This window comes from Mytilus edulis, chromosome 8 (genome assembly GCF_963676685.1).
Source record: "Mytilus edulis chromosome 8, xbMytEdul2.2, whole genome shotgun sequence".
NCBI classification, from domain to species: domain Eukaryota; kingdom Metazoa; phylum Mollusca; class Bivalvia; order Mytilida; family Mytilidae; genus Mytilus; species Mytilus edulis.
In genome coordinates this window covers 20,251,025-20,268,310 of record NC_092351.1, presented here as the reverse complement: position 1 = coordinate 20,268,310, position 17,286 = coordinate 20,251,025, and the positions used below count along the sequence as shown (strand labels likewise).

Below are 17,286 nucleotides of genomic sequence, written 5' to 3'. Positions count from 1 at the left end.
GGAAAAAAACAAAAAAAGAGACAACATTTTAAATACCCAGGTTACAACACACAGAAAAGCTAAAAATGGATCAAACTAAACTCCCCCCAAAAAACTAGGGTTGAATGTTTAGTGTAAAGGGAGGGTAAATTGCTCCTGCTTTACTCATGGCTCCTGTCATGTTGCTAATTAATGGCAAGTTAAAAGAAATAAATAAGGGGCATTCATTGAAGTCACAATTGAGGAAAAGAAAACAGGATTTGGGCTACAACATAATCATTATAGATCAACAATCTAATATATCAGTATATCAGTTTCTGTAATTTTCACATATATGCCTTTAAACATCAATAACTAACAAACAAACCTGTAGTACTACTAAGGGGTTTTAGAACGATCTTGACTATCCATGAGGGTCACCCAGTGTCAGTAACCCTACATCAATTCTGTCAAGGTATTTAGAGCTGGACAAAATCATCAGTGTTGCATGCATTTTAACAAAAAATGTAATTCTTTTTAAACATTGAACAATAACATCAAAATACTAAAATGCTATTCTTGAAACAAATTTATTTAGGTTCTCCTATGAAAAGTTCTTTCGTGAATGTCACTGTGACAATAGTTGGCAGTGAACATCCAGTATTTGAGAAACGGTTCTATACCACCTCCATCAAAGAAGATGTAGCATTATTTACTCCAGTCATCAGCGTGAAAGCCTCGAGTCCAAATGGTCACAAATTGATCTACAGCATAACTGGAGGTGATCCGTACAAAGAATTCGCTGTGGACTACAATATTGGTAGGTCATTTTAAAGGTTTCTATGGAAACACATTCTATTTTGTGCTGGTGTGTCCTATCACAATGCACGGTTTTCCCAAATCTTCAAATAACTTTACTAAATAAGACTTCACTATCTTCATTAACATTCATACTGTAAGTTTCTGACTAATTATTTAAAACTGAATCAGTTGAATAGGAATCTCAACATTTGAAATTACCTTGCACTGGGTATATGAAATATTTTCTACCATCCTTTTTTAAAAGGGAAATAAGTTACAGAATATCAGATAAGTTATAACAGAGAATTTAGCTTATGTTACGATAAAAATACATGACTATGACTATAGAAGACAGTTATAAGGCATGATGTGGGTTTTGTTGGTTTATACCTATATACATTTCACACAGGTTGTACACTACACCAAACTTGAAGGGGTTTATGTGTCTGCTTGCTTAAATGTTTTGTGTCACTGAGGTTGAAGATATAAGAAAGTTTGTGATGACCTGGACCCTAATACATGTATTTGTGAAAAGCTTTTCATTATGATTATGTATTTGAGCCTTTCATTATATTGTATTTGAAGTCTGATAAACCTTTTAATAAAAAAAATAAGTGTATATGTAAATTAAGATCAATGTGAATACATTTTCTCTGAAATTTGATGAGAATATTGCTGAAAAATTAAAAGGGGGAGGCCAGACATAATATGACCAAAATGTTTTGGTCCTTAAGTGAGAGGAAACATTAATTAGTTCTTCTGTCAACATTAATTACATATCTTATAAAATAATAATCTCAAAATCAATACAAAATGATTTTGATCAATATAGACATGATAGAGAAGCAATCTAAAGTCACCAAACTATGTCAGTTTGATTAATAGCAGCAGACAGAAAACAAAAAATTCTATCAGACCATCAGCAAATCTTTTGTCAGAATAATAAAAACTTGCAATGTAAAATTGAAACAATAAAATGTTAGATAGGCCAGTATAATGATATGATTTGTTGTTAAGTTTAGAACATGTAGAATGGCAGACTTGGTACAGAAACAATGTCAGTTCTTTCTGTAATAATGTCAAGGCTAGAAACAATGTCAGTTCTGTAATAATGGCAAGGCTAAGTTAATATAATATTTAATTTAATACAACATTAATGCCCACTCTTTTAAAAAGGAACAATATGTCTTCAATTTAAGTTTTTCTAGGTATTGTAATTCCCATATCAAATCAACAATTGTTACTATTTATATATATGCTATTGAACCTTTTGAAAGACTTAATAATTTTGTATTTCATCTTGATGAATAAGCATGATAAGCATAAAAAACATATAGAAATTGATATGGCCTGAATTTGAATTCATAAAACTTCAATTGCATCATGACAATTGATATATATATTGACATAAATGTGCATTAAATATTTAGACTTAATAATTGTTAAAATCTCATTGTTTGATAAGAAATTTATATTGCAATAAAAATTCATATTTCTTGACTTAGGAATATTGATATATGATATTAAACTGAAGATATTGATTTTTTATATTGTTCATAATTCATTAAATTGTAGATCATAATATTTTTTCTCTTGGTCAGAATAGAGGACAAAATTGTGTCCAGAATTTAGGACAGTTAAGATCAAAATTTTACACTAGGGTAGAAATAAGAATGTATGTCTAAAAGATGATTAGGGGAATAAGCTCCTTAAAAATCGATATAAATCCTAGATATAATATATACTTGTTCTTACCTCGGGAAAGCTTGGAGAGACGACAACCTTGCTTCAGAAGTTGAAAAATAGCATTAAGAAAATGAAAATAACTAACCAAGCAGGCAAATTGATCATTGGTAAAGCCTACTGTGTGCCACAGGAAGACCTTTTATTTTTACCCCTGGATACAGTATAATTGTATGATTCCATAAACAATCTGAAGATGCTGTTCTAATACAACTGGGGATAACAACTATGTATTCTTCAAATTGTTACATTCATTCAACGTATAATAATATATATTAGTTTAATACTTGTATCATAAAATCTAACTACCCTTGTGTCCTTTTGTGGAATAATTGATTTTGAAGAACAAAATATGCTTGTAATACATGTTTTTTATCATTGTTTTTATCATGCTTTTTGTTATTATTTATGATTTTGTTTACTCCTAAATAAGGCAAAGATGTGCTGGGTCCATGTGAGTATCCCACATCAGACTTGCTTGAGTTATCTCCCCTTTTTAGTTTCCTGTTTGCTGCATGTTTTGGTGGTTGTTGTGTGCGCCATTGCTTATAATTTGACAGAAATAGTTGTTGTGTTTTAACATATCACTGAATTTTTCAGTCTCATGATCAAAGGCTTTAGTTTACATTTCTCTTACATTTCTGTCTCTGCCATTACTACAAATAACTGTTAGTAAAATATATGAATAGAGAAGAAGACCAATTATGGAGAAAAAAGAAATGTTTTGTCTGGTAAAAAAATTGTTTTTTATATGCTTGTTGTAGACAAAGAAATAGGTCAAAGAGTTTTATAAACAAATAAATGCTGTTTTTAAAAGACTTGCACGTGAAAGATTTTGCTGCTATTAGTTGTAAGCTTTTAGCTACATTTATGAATATTGTGAATGTTGGAAAATTCATAATATGATTATAAGAACTTTATAAAGTGCCATTATCATAACTTTATATAATTTGCATTTTTAATCTTTAATGCATCTTGGGCTGCAATGCCTTTAAGCTGCATTGAGTTGATTACATTATTTATTTTATAGCAAATTTGAAAAGAAAAGGAATTTTATAAATATTTTTACAAGATAAAATCCATAATTTTACCTCATTCTTCTTTTAATTCCAAAAATGTAGTCTTGTATATTTTAATATAAAGAATCATTTAAAAGCATGGCAGAGGTTTGAATTGTAGATGTTAAACTATTGTTTTTGATTCAGAGACTTCTTATGGGATATTATTAATAAAACATTAATCTACTTAATGTTAGAGATAAAGGGGGGGGGGGAAGATTAAGGAGTTTGAAAATAAAAATTATCACAAACTCTACTAAATAGTTACAAGGTTACAGAAACATTAAAATAATAATCACGCTTTGATTAATACATTTTAAATTCTGTGATATTATTCTTGATACTGTTTTTTTTTTTTTTTTTTTTTAATTTTTTTTTAAAAGACAACTTTTATTAGCTTCTTGTTGAATGTTGTAGATATACACTTTACCACAATATTTTTTTGTTGAGCGTTGTAGATATACACTTTACTACAATAATTTTGTCACTGTATGGAATATGATATTAGAGAAAATGATTGACTACGGTTTCTTAACTTAGAGTTGCACTACAGCTTAAGTAAATCGAGCATTCTTCTAGCTAAATAATTGACTAGTGTATGTTATATTTTCTTGTGCTATTAGGTAACTCTTTGAGTGAAATGTTGGTCAGTTGTATTCTTGATCTTCATACTCCTAGTGTTTTGATGTTGTTAATATTGTTATTGTAGTATTTCTACCTAAACCTAAGGACAATTCTGTAGAAAAACACATACCTTTCTGCATGTTATTCCTTTATAAATTTAAATGGAATTAGTTCAAGATTCATTATAAAAAATGTTTGTCCAAAATTCATGTTGAAGAATAGACAGAGATAAGGCTTGGATCATGGACCATTCTTTCAACTTTTTCATAAGAATTAGCTGCAAAGTTGATGAAGTCAACAAAATTAAGATAATTATCGTACATGGCAACGAAAGGCATAAGGGAAATAATTATCTAATATACATGTGTTACTCTGACCAAGAAGAGTTATATACTGGATGTTTGCCTTTTGATGTAACCATTAATTAACATTTTAACATAAGATAACTTATTTGGACTTCAAACTCAGTTAAAGGGAAAATTCGCAAAAAAAATAAAATTTGATATTATGTTTATCCTAAATAAATAAGCATATTCCCAAAATATTAAAGGTTTATTCGTCTAGATAAGTGAGTTATTAGCTTTTTAAAATCGACTCTCAATTCTCGGGAAGACGCCATCTTGAAAACTAATGACCACGGATATCTAATTACCACAAAGTCCTAGTATCCAGCATGACATGTCCGTTAATCAGTGTTCAAATGACTTGTCAAACTGATGGATGTTCCAGCCGACCAAGTAATGGAAGAAGTCTACATAGTTTCCAAAATCATCAAATCAAGTAATGGTTCACTAAGATTGATAAGAATATTTCAAAAAATTAATCTTAATTTTTTTAGAGGGTTAAATATTCAGCGTACAATGGTGAAGTCAGGTTGAAAAGCTGTAAATGACAAAAGATCGTACATTCCCATTTCCATTGATTCTCAATTTTATTGGTTTTAGCTCGTCACTAAATTTACATTTTTGGCACGGAGATGCAGTTTCAAGTACTATATAGGATATATGCTATAATAATGCAAAAGTAGTCACAATAAAGTGAAAAAAAGTCCGGGGATACTTATTGTGGAGGAATTATAAACTGAGATTTTTCTAACGTATATTTTTAGATTATTTGGGGTTTTGATCTAACTTGACCAACGTTAAAAAAACTTGTCTTCTTGTAATCAGCATGGCTTAATATCGGTAATTACCGGGGTATTGTAAAAATGACATATTCGGGTATTCTAACGGTCGACTTCCTGGCAGGCTTGTTTAATTTAATACACAATGAACAAGGTCAATAAATCACGTGCGTGATTGCGAGTGAACCAGGTGTGCTCAGGTAAAACGTATAAAATATACCATACCAATATAAAACTGTCCGTGATATACAGCCTGTGTACAAAATCTTACAAAATTTAAGAGTGGTTATAAGAATAGGTATAGACCAAATCTCCATGTTATCAAGGATTTGTTTTACTATACAAATCCTTGATGTTATCTAAATTAAATTTTACTTTTATTCTTTCGTTTTATATATAATTGTTGGTTCCGTTATTTTTAATCAGTTCGTCCCTGTTATACCCTCGCATATGTGACTTCATTTTCTCTCTAGAAAACAGTGCTATATTTCAAAATGAATGCCGTTTTTTATAATTGATCATTCATTATACATGTGAAACAAGAATATCAATTAGGAAACTTCGGACTATACAAATGCAGAATATAATGTACCTACCGGTTTGCTTTCGTCCAACGAAATAGGAGAAATGAAAAAAAAAGTGTCATGTAAAAACAAGCACGCTCAAATCAAAATATAAAAAAAATATGTGAGTAAAAATTAACTGGATCAGAAAAATTAACAACCTTTGATCTCGAGTGTATTGGTAATAAATTTCTTTGTTTTTATAGTATAGCTTCTTCCATTATCCAAATGATACCAGATAATCTATATTATTTCATTTAACCCTTCCGACCTCACTAGAATCTGAGACTATGTGTAAAAGTAAAAATGTAATACAGGTACACCTTTCATTTGGTCATGGCTTTCAAATGTCTTAAATTTAAGTGTTCCCGTACATTTTTTTGCCTATTTAGGACAATTAAAATGCTTGTGTAAAACTAGTTTTATTTTCCCTTTTAAGAAAATATAAATAAATGATAAGAGTGTATATCATTTCATTCCGACAACTAAATTTAGTTTCCAGACTTTAACCGGTTCATTTCTTAGTTTAGTAACTTCTTTTGAATACAAATAAAATAATAGCACCAAATATAATTAAAAAATTCCACGGCGATTCACTTGTATTTGTTCACACCTTGAAAATGTATTTTAAATTTGTGTATTAAACTTGACCTCCTGTCGTATAACCCACTGATCCGAATAGACAGTCACACCTGGCACGGTGTGCCCTAGAGACCAAGCTAATTACCGATCTGCAAATAACATTTCACCTTTATACAGGTCTTTCACGAGTATTGTCGGAGACTAATACACACATCGCATAAATAAAGTCATAGCGTAGATAGTAAAAGGTCAATAAGCGGAAACCTATATATTGTCTTAACAGTTCAAGTTATATACTTTGATTTATTCACTTTATCAGTCTCAAAAAGTATAAATTTAAGCAAAAATAAATAATTATAATAATTTCTTGTGCTGTCTACAAAAATAAATCGAAATATATAAGGTAAATATAGAAATTTTTCTCATGAATGTGTACAACTGCACGACTGTGCGTTTTATTTTCTTATTATCGGATGGTTATTAGATATAGCATTAGTCATCGGCACGCTTACGATAACGGTAAAATATGATTAAAAACCAAGACTTTTAATGATTTTATTTTAAATCCCGGCATGCAAAAACCAGGAGAAAACGTCACGACCTACAGGAAGTAGTTAATATTTTTTCATTAATTATTGAATTTCTCCTTTATTACTGCACATATAGCGATAAAACTTTGTGAATATATATATTATGTCATAATGAACATATTTAAACCATAAGTAAAAAATCGCGAATTTTCCCTTTAAGAATGTTTTCTAAAATCACTTTTCTGTATTACAGCACACAATGGCTTCAGGCTAGTTAAGCATTGCTTTTTTCTTTCTTTTCTCTAAATTTTTGTATGCAGATTGTTATAACTCAATATTCAATAATAACAAGATGATGTATTAACCATGTTAATCAAGAATTAACTAATATTTTTTTACATTACATTTGGAAACACAGTTATATTTTGCTATGCATATTTGGTTCATTCTTTAAAGGTTTATTATTGGCAGTTTGGTAACCATAATATACATAGTTTTACCTTACTGACCAGTTGACATGTTAAAAATATATAACTTCACATAAAACTTATTTAAAAGTTCAACGCCTAGATAAACAAGAATTCACCATAAATGATATTTGACAGTGCATGGGAAAAGCATAATATATAAATTGAATTGAATGAAACCCAATAATAAAGACCAAACTGAGACAAAGCTACTTGTTATATGAAATTTTATAGTAGAAAAGTTTTACCTTGTGTTGTTGGAATTATGCCCTTGTAAAGATTGTTTACTATAGAAAAGTTTAGCTATTTTTTGTTGGAATTGTCGTAATAAAGATTATTTACAGTAGAAAAGTTTAGCTCTTTGCTGTTGGAATTGCCCTTGTAAAGATTGTTTACAGTAGAAAAGTTTAGCTCTTTGTTGTTGAAATTATCCTTGTAAAGATTGTTTACAGTAGAAAAGTTTAGCTCTTTTTTGTTGGAATTGCCCTTGTAAAGATTGTTTACAGTAGAAAAGTTTAGCTCTTTGTTGTTGGAATTGCCCTTGTAAAGATTGTTTACAGTAGAAAAGTTTAGCTCTTTGTTGTTGAAATTGTCCTTGTAAAGATTGTTTACTATAGAAAAGTTTAGCTCTTTGTTGTTGGAATTGTCCTTGTAAAGATTGTTTACAGTAGAAAAGTTAAGCCTTTTGTTGTTGAAACTATCATTGTAAAAATTGTCTTGATGTTAAATGTTAAACAAATTCTTTTATAATTTTACCAGTAAATGTTTTTGTGTAGAGTAAATAGAAAAGTATTTTGATTCAGTATATACCTTGAAGAATAATGATGGTATAACAATCATTACTATTACTGATTTTCCCCCCAATTTATTATGACATATTTTACCCTTTGAATTTCAGGTGTTATTTCCGTTGTGAGCCCTCTAGATTATGAGTCAACAAAAGGATATGATCTTACATTAACAGCTAAAGATGTCAAAACTGGATCCGTAGCAGAAACAAAACTAAGAATTAGTGTTGTGGTAAGTATTCCTTTATTAACAAAGATATATTGGAGTGTTTGAAAGTTATCATGGGATATCATATACTGTAAAAGGATCAACTTTGCTTAAAAAAAACCCATATTCAATAATATTTTCGCAGAATATTATCTAAAAAAAAAAAAAGTGAAATAGATAGTTCTGAATATGTTTTGGTTTAAACAAACTAAGGTACTCTTTTACAATACATTCAACAATCAATGCTATTGTAATACTATTAAAATAGATGTTATAGCTCTGTCGTTACTATTTTAACTCTCCAACAATTGACATCTAAGTGGGTTGAAAAGGGATTATGTAGCATGTTTTAAAAAATTTTAAATAACCCTATTGGTTTTAATTTCCATATAGAGTATGCCACCAGTCTAGGTAAATTGTTTTATAAATTATCTGTATTCATCTATTTCAGGATGTGAACGACAATAAACCAGTATTTTCAAAGTTCAAATACACTAGTTTGCTGTCAGAATCTGTTCCGATTGGTTCTTCTGTTGCTATGGTGACTGCTACTGATGCAGATGTTGGATCCAATGGGCTTGTGTACTACAGCTTAGTACCAGCACATATCGACAGTGAGGATGTCAGCCATTTTGAAATTGATTCTGAATCTGGTCACATAGTAACCACCAAGATGTTAGATTACGAGGAACAGCACGAGTTCAATGTCATTGCCATAGCAACTGATGGTGGGTCGAACAAGCATTTTACAACAGCACCATTACACATAATTTTACAAGACTTGAATGATAATCCTCCATACTTTGTACAGAAATCATATGATTGTACGATATTTGATCAACCAAGCAGTTCATATGTTGTCAAGGTAATGGCATCTGACCCTGACCCTTGTAGTGAAGGTAATTTACAGTACAGTATTGTTGGTGGTAATATTGACCAGGTTTTCCATGTGAATCAGCAGACGGGATTGATCAGTCTATCCAGCAGACGTACTGGCCTACTCCAGCATGCTTATATTCTAAATATATCTGTCAGTGACGGTGTTTTTACTGCTTTCACTCAAGTAAGCCTATCGGTCAAGAGTTCCAATAACCATACACCAATGTTCACTAGACAGTTATATAGATCAACCATTCTAGAGAATCTTGGGAAGGGAATGATTGTCACTATGGTAACAGCATTTGATGAGGACCCAGGAACCAATGGGATGTTGACTTACACCATACCTAGTGACGAGATGAAGCAGTACTTCAGTATTGATGCTGATACAGGTATGATTTATATTAAAACAAAAAATAGATATATTTTAATCAATGTATAGAAATTACTAAAATATAAAACTAATTCTGTTGTATTTTACAGTAGTATTTGTAAATTGAAATAATTCATTGTTATAAAATTTTCTTTTGTATAGCCTAGTATAACTTTTTGTCCAATAGTGTTTATTTGAGCTACATGTTAAATGTGAAATTTTCATACACTGACGTTTTTGCATGAATTTAATATCTTTCCAATAATGGTGAATAGTTTTAAAGAAGAACATATTGTCTTTTGCAGGTGAAATATTTTCTGAGTTTGACTTTGATCGAGAGAAGCGGGATTTCTATCAGATACCAATAGCAGTAACAGACAATGCTGGGAGAATAGGATTTTCAATGGTAGAAGTTACCATCAGGGATCTCAATGATAATCCTCCACGTTTCCTTAGGAACGAATATAAACTGGTTGTCTCCCCTGGTGCTGTTGTTAATTCTTCCTTTGCAAAGGTAATTTTTTTCAGATTTTTAAAGGTATTATAAAGTACTTGGAAAATTTTAACATTCTAATTATTACAGGCCATATTTGGGTTTTAACTCAATTTTTCATTAATAAAATGGGAAATAACTTATGATTTGACAAGAACTAACCATATTTTGGCCTGAATTTATTACTGAAATCTTTTCCTTTTTAAACTATTCGTATAAATAAAATTGTATGTATCATTAGTTAGAAGAGAAACAGTATTTTGAATTGAAGATTTGATACATATTTTCTTTCTAATTAAACAGATCGAAGCTGTGGATATGGACAAAGGACCAGGAGGCCGAGTGAGATATGAACTTGCTAAACCAGAGAAACTGTTTAACATTAATCCTTATACTGGTGATCTCATTGTCAAAATGGATTTGAAGGAATTTGGTAATAATGAATGCTTTAACACTTCATTTAATTAAATTAACTTCTATATTTGTCCAAGTGCTAAAAATATGTAATACTTGCAATTTGACATTAGGCACACAAATTATGAAAAAGATTCAACTCAGTTTTTGTCGAGCCTGCAACTTTTGTTGCAGAAAGCTCGACATAGGGATAGTGATCCGGCGGCGGCGGTGTTAGCTAACTTCTTAAAAGCTTTATATTTTAGAAGGTGGAAGACCTGGATGCTTCATACTTTGTATATAGATGCCTCATGTTACGAAGTTTCCGTCAGTCACATGTCCAATGTCCTTGACCTCATTTTCATGGTTCAGTGACCACTTGAAAAAAAAGTTCAGATTTTTTGTAATGTTGAATTCTCTCTTATTATAAGTAATAGGATAACTATATTTGATATGTGCGTACCTTGAAAGGTCCTCATGTCTGTCAGACAGTTTTCACTTGACCTCGACCTCATTTCATGGATCAGTGAACAAGGTTAAGTTTTGGTGGTCAAGTCCATATCTCAGATACTACAAGCAATAGGGCTAGTATATTCGGTGTATGGAAGGACTGTAAGGTGTACATGTCCAACTGGCAGGTGTCATCTGACCTTGACCTCATTTTCATGGTTCAGTGGTTATAGTTAAATTTTTGTGTTTTGGTCTGTTTTTCTCATACTATATGCAATAGGTCTACTATATTTGTTGTATGGAATGATTGTAAGGTGTACCTATATAGCGGGCAGATGTCATGTGACCTTGACCTCATTTGCATGGTTCAGTGGTCAAAGTTAAGTTTTTGAGTTTTGGTCTTTTTATCTAATACTATATGCCATAGGCCATCTATATTTGGTGTATGGAAATATTTTATGATCTTTATGTCAGTCGCGCAGGTTTTATATGACCGTGACCCCATTTTCACGGTTCATTGCACAGTGTTAAGTTTTTTGTGTTTTGGTCTATTTTTCTTAAACTATAAGTAATAGGTCAACTATATATATGTTGTATAGAAGCATTGTTAGCTGTACATGTCTGCCTGGCATGGTTCATCTGACCTTGACCTCATTTTCAAGGTTCATTGGTCTTTGTTTAGTTATCTTGGTTAATGTTAAGTTTATGTGACAGTTGTATTAAAGCTTAGCTTTATACTTAGGACTTTCAACATAATATCAATGATTAGTATAGAAGGCGAGACATTTCAGCGTGTGCACTCTTGTGTATAATAGCAGAAGGAAAGAAAAATGGAAATATGATCTTATAAGAAATTCATATTTGAAAATAAAAGCCAACACAAAGAGAATTTGACTCAATAAAGTATACAAGTGCATTTAATTAAAAGAAAATAATTATTATAATAATATCTTTCTTTTTTTTCAGCAAATCAAGTGTACCAATTCTTTGTTCATGCTATAGATGAAGGTGATCCTATACTAGACTCGTCAGTTGCTGTTCAAGTTTATGTCATGGGTAAAAATGATATTGCGCCAAGATTCCAAGCTTCCAAGAAAATGATTTTTACAATATCTGAAGACGAAACGGTATTTAGTCGACTTATTGTTGCAGAGAGCCATAATCCAGTAAAGTATTACATAATTCATGGTAATACTCCCGATACCAACTATCCTCCATCATTTGAAATCAGTCACAGTGGTAAACTGAAACTACTTAGGAAGTTGGACTATAATGATGTTCAGAAATATCATTTATCTGTACAAGCCAAGACTACTAGTTCTCCATCATTGTATGATTATGTGGAGGTTATAATTATAGTAACAGATTCTAATAATAAAGATCCTGTATTTGAATCTAATGAGTATCATACAATGGTGATAGAGAATAGTAAACCAGGTGATCATGTTATCCAAGTTCGTGCCATGGATGAAGATTCTGACTTTGAAATTAGATACAGTTTTGGGGAGGAAAGTAGTGGAATGTCTAAAATATTTGACCTTGACTCAATATCTGGCTGGATTTCATTGATTAATCCATTAGATAGGGAAACGACTGACCAATACAATTTCACCATTGTTGCCATGGACATAAAAGCTAAAACAGAACAGAAGAGTTTGACAAGAGTCCTTGTGGATGTAACGGACCAGAATGATAATCCACCTATCTTCTCTCGTCCATCTTACATTGCAGCTGTAAATGAAGGAGCTGACTTGGGTACCGTAGTTACAGAACTGTTTACCACAGATGAAGACATAGGACCTAATACCAATGTAGAGTATATAATTGTTGATGGGGATAAACTTGGAAAGTTTCATGTACGAGGAACAGGGGAAGTAATTGTGAATAAACCACTGGACCGTGAAAATGATTCCTTATATACACTGGTTGTAGCTGCTACAGATGGAGGGATGTCTACAATGACAAAGATTACCATCGAGATACTTGATGATAATGACAACGATCCTGTCTGTGATGAGGTTTGTATAATACAGGATAATACATTATAAAGATAAATATTGGGTTGTATATTAATAAGGAAGATTCACTGTACGTAATGTTACTGTGCTTGTTCTTCCGCCTTTTTTTGTTGGGAGGTTGTTACGTTCAACATTGTAAGACTGCTGCTATTGTTAGTATAGATCTGTTCTTCTCAAATGAATACTACATTTTCAAGGAAATACATGTATTTAAATAAAATAAAAAATCTAGATGCATATAGATTAAGTTGTCTTGAAAGGAAAATGAAAGGTAATACCTTTAATTGTCAAATCATCAGCTAACCTTGCTCTACTGTAAGTGCATGTAAAATCATTGCCACAAAATTATATATTGACAGGAAATCTGACAGATATTCTTATAAACTTTTTCTGTTGCAGCCTATTCATCCATTAATCCTGTCAGAAGAAAAATCAGTTGGAAGTATAATTGTTCGTGTCAAGGCTACTGATGCAGATGATGCAGCAACTGTCCATGCAGAAATTAGCTATGTCATTAGGGCAGGCAATGAGAAACAGAAATTTAACCTCGATAAAAGTACAGGTAAGCAAAGGGGATTCAGATTTATTTAAAAATTGGTTTTGTTTTGTTTCGTTAGTTTGTTCCTTTGTCCTACTTCAGGTTAAAGTTTTTGGTCGAGGTAGTTTTTGATGATGTTGAAGTCCAGTCAACATGAAACTTAGGATATATGTTCCCTATGGTATGATCTTTCTAATTTTAATGTCAAATTAGAGTTTTTACCCCAATTTCATGGTCCACTGAACATAGAAAATGATAGTGCAAGTTTCAGGTTAATGTTTTTGGTCAAGGTAGTTTTTGATGAAGTTAAGTCCAATCAACTTGAAACTTAGTACACATGTTCCCTAATATGATATGATCTTTATCATTTTTATGCGAAATTAGGACACATTCTTGTTTTTAATTATTTTTTAAGCAATTTATGCAAAGTCTAACTGTATTAGTTTAAAAGAACAAATAAAGTTAAATAAACATCATCTTTTAGATACCAGACATAAAAAGCTACCCTAAATCTATAAAATTAACTTAGAGATATGTTTTGTTTTTAGGGATATTGACTGTAAAATCGGAACTTGACAGAGAAGAAATTGATAACTACCACCTGTCAATCAATGCAGTGGATGGAGGAGGCAGGTCATGTGACATTGATGTATTTATAGATCTGAGTGACATCAATGATAACAGTCCACGGTTTATTGACATTCCGGAGACTTTCCAGGTGATAGAATCCACACCACCAGATACATTGTTAATGAGAGTGAGAGCAGTTGATGATGATTTAGGTAAATATGACAAACACATGAGTGAAAATATTAACAGTAATTAAACCCTTTTTATGCCCCCACTGTAGCTGAATTTTTCCTTTATGTTCACTAACTTAAGTTTGCCTCAACCAAATGTTATGAAACTTATATTCAATGTCTATTGCTGCAAAACTCAGATCAAGTACAAATTTGGGTAGCGTCCCTTTTTACTGTTCTTCAATTATATTCCTCTATAGCTTTATATGATATTCTAGAGGGGGCATCATTATATTTAAGGTATTTTAACCTCTGGATTTCTTCAGTTAAGAAATTGGAGAAGGCAAACAATGTAGTATAGAACGATAGTCAAGAAACTGCAGAAACTGCTTGACATGATTTAAAAAAAAAGGTTCAATTACTACAGTAAATTAAAGTGCGATCCCTTTTGGAATTTGTAAATACATGTATGACTAGATAAAGAAATGATTTCAAGGCCAGGACAATGAAAATACTCTTTACAGGTTTTAAAGAATATTTATTTTTATTATCCAGTGGCCTATTTTATGCACATTTAGGACAATTCTGATTTGTATTTTCAGGTATAAATAGACAAGTAAAGTACAATCTGAAAGATGATGCTGATGGCAGCTTCACACTGGACCCAGAAACAGGGGTTATAACTCTTGTGAGTTCCCTTGACAGAGAAAAGAAAGATCTGTACAAACTAATGTTGGAAGCCTATGACATGGTGAGTATGATTGATGTGTTGAATTAGTCTTTTTGATTTTACCTCAGTATATATATATAAATTGCCATATTATGGAAAATATAACTATTTATCTAAATAAGTCATAAGGATTCTACAATCTACATGTTGCCATTAATAAGGTGTTAAAAATAAATGAAGATGAGCCATAATAATTATTCTGTCTGCTGTTATAAATGAAAATTGTCTAGATTTCAACAAAATAAATGTTGAAAAAGACAAAATTGTAAAAGTGTTTTTAACTATAAAATTTTACAATGGAAATGCATATTTTAGGGAAATCCAAGCAAGACAGGAGAAGTCCTTCTAAAAATAGCCATTCAGGATGAGAATGACAACCCACCAGAATTTGTACGTAGCAGTTACATTGTATCAATCAGTGAGGATGCTGTTGTTAATTCTGACGTGATTGCAGTCACAGCAACCAGTAAAGACATAGGAGTCAATGCTAAGATGTTGTATATGATCTCAGCTGGAAATGTGGACAGACATTTTAATATTGATACTGATACTGGTAAGTCAGGGACTTGTTTTCAAACATGTGACGAAATGTACAAGCTCTAAGACATAGTCATGCAAATGGTTCATATCATCTCATTTTAATTTGTTATTTGTAAGAAATTTAACAAATTGAAATCATTACATAATATTGTCCACATAAAACAATTTACAGTGATGTATAAGAAATCAGCAATCAACAAAAAATTAATTATCTAATTCACTTTTTGAATGCAATACATGTTTATACACAACAGTAAAGATATCAATAATATAATGGTAAAACAAGTCGAATGTTCCCAAGAAGAAAAATATTTTTGAAATTAGCTAGATGATATATTTTGGATACATTTCAAAGTCAAAGTTTTGGTTCTGCATGTATGAATCTTTTTTATAATCACATGTAATCCAAGATAGCTTTATTTCATAATTCAATCTTCAGGTATGATACAAGTGGCCAAGACCTTGGACCATGAGACAACATCAGAATACATCTTGACCATCATAGCACATGACAGATCCTCTGCCCCACTCAGTAGCTCTACATTTGTTACTATAAATGTGACTGATGTCAACGATAACCAACCAGAGTTTGTACAGAATCCATACAAACTTACTCTCAAGGAGGATGTCCCTATTAATGAAGTCATTCTACATGTAAGTCAAGAATATTTGAAGCATTGGTTTTATATTGTTTTAAAATTAGGCTTTTCCGTTAAACATTCCTAAAACCAGAGTTTAGAAGAAAATACAAATTTCATAATAAATGCTCAAATTGATTTGATTTATCACAGGTTCCCCCTATTATCTTTGCCTTGGTACCATGTACCAAATTTGAATCAGTGATAATGATAATGGAAATTTATTTTGTACATGTATTTGATTTCCTATATATGAAAGCTTTATGAACAGCATTAAGTTACACCCTCATCACATACACAGATTCCACTGTACCCTTGCGGCTCTAGAGTGCTACTCCGAATAAAGGAGGAATCTTACCAGTATATACATACATACATTATCATTTTAGGAACCAATTTACACATTTTTGAAACATTGATTGATTGGTGTTTATTGAAAGACAGATATGTCAATATCATTCATATGATTTTCCCAATATTTATTTACAGTTGACAGCCTCTGATGCAGACACCAATTCTATCATTCTGTATTCTATCATCAAGGGGAATACCATGGATAAGTTTGATGTCAATCCAAAAGATGGACAACTTCTGATAAAGAATGCACTAGACAGAGAAATGGTATGGCAACTGTTTGATATCATGTCAGAAGTAATAAAATCATTTGAGAATTTTTAAAGAACACTTTTTGATATTGAAAGAAGGTTTTAAGTTTTAAAGTTTTAAACTATTTTCTACATTTTCCAAAATTGTAAACAGTAAAAGAAAGAAAATCAATAATCTTTGATATATTAAATGAATGAAACAGGTCTTTTTCAGTGTAGACTTCAGGTTAAAGTTTAAAAATATGATGTTCCCAATCACTGGAGTGTTCAGATTAAGGATTAAAATTGATAATGTTTTTCAGGTAAACAATTTTGAGCTGACCATAAAGGCATCGGATGGACTATTGAGCAGTGAAACAGTGGTCATTGTTGATGTATTAGATGTTAATGACTGTCCACCCAAATTCTCTGAATCCAACTACTCAGCTGTAATACAGGTAGGTC

General features: G+C 31.3%; 1 protein-coding gene across 11 annotated transcripts in view; it reads left to right on the top strand.

Moving 5' to 3' along the window:
* The window catches only part of LOC139485046 (protocadherin Fat 1-like), a 122,755-nt gene that overhangs the window by 87,974 nt on the left and 17,495 nt on the right, over positions 1 to 17,286 (top strand). For 9 of the 11 annotated variants that reach the window (XM_071269151.1, XM_071269155.1, XM_071269149.1 and 6 more), the window contains 14 exons: positions 557 to 778; positions 2,936 to 2,956; positions 8,348 to 8,469; positions 8,897 to 9,716; positions 10,003 to 10,211; positions 10,494 to 10,623; positions 12,000 to 13,051; positions 13,451 to 13,613; positions 14,138 to 14,371; positions 14,932 to 15,080; positions 15,375 to 15,612; positions 16,039 to 16,253; positions 16,727 to 16,858; positions 17,145 to 17,279. In XM_071269151.1, coding sequence (XP_071125252.1) covers positions 557 to 778; positions 2,936 to 2,956; positions 8,348 to 8,469; positions 8,897 to 9,716; positions 10,003 to 10,211; positions 10,494 to 10,623; positions 12,000 to 13,051; positions 13,451 to 13,613; positions 14,138 to 14,371; positions 14,932 to 15,080; positions 15,375 to 15,612; positions 16,039 to 16,253; positions 16,727 to 16,858; positions 17,145 to 17,279 — 3,842 coding nt within the window. The remainder of the gene's footprint in view (positions 1 to 556; positions 779 to 2,935; positions 2,957 to 8,347; positions 8,470 to 8,896; positions 9,717 to 10,002; positions 10,212 to 10,493; positions 10,624 to 11,999; positions 13,052 to 13,450; positions 13,614 to 14,137; positions 14,372 to 14,931; positions 15,081 to 15,374; positions 15,613 to 16,038; positions 16,254 to 16,726; positions 16,859 to 17,144; positions 17,280 to 17,286) is intronic. The other 2 variants (XM_071269154.1, XM_071269150.1) reach the window with 1 other exon arrangement.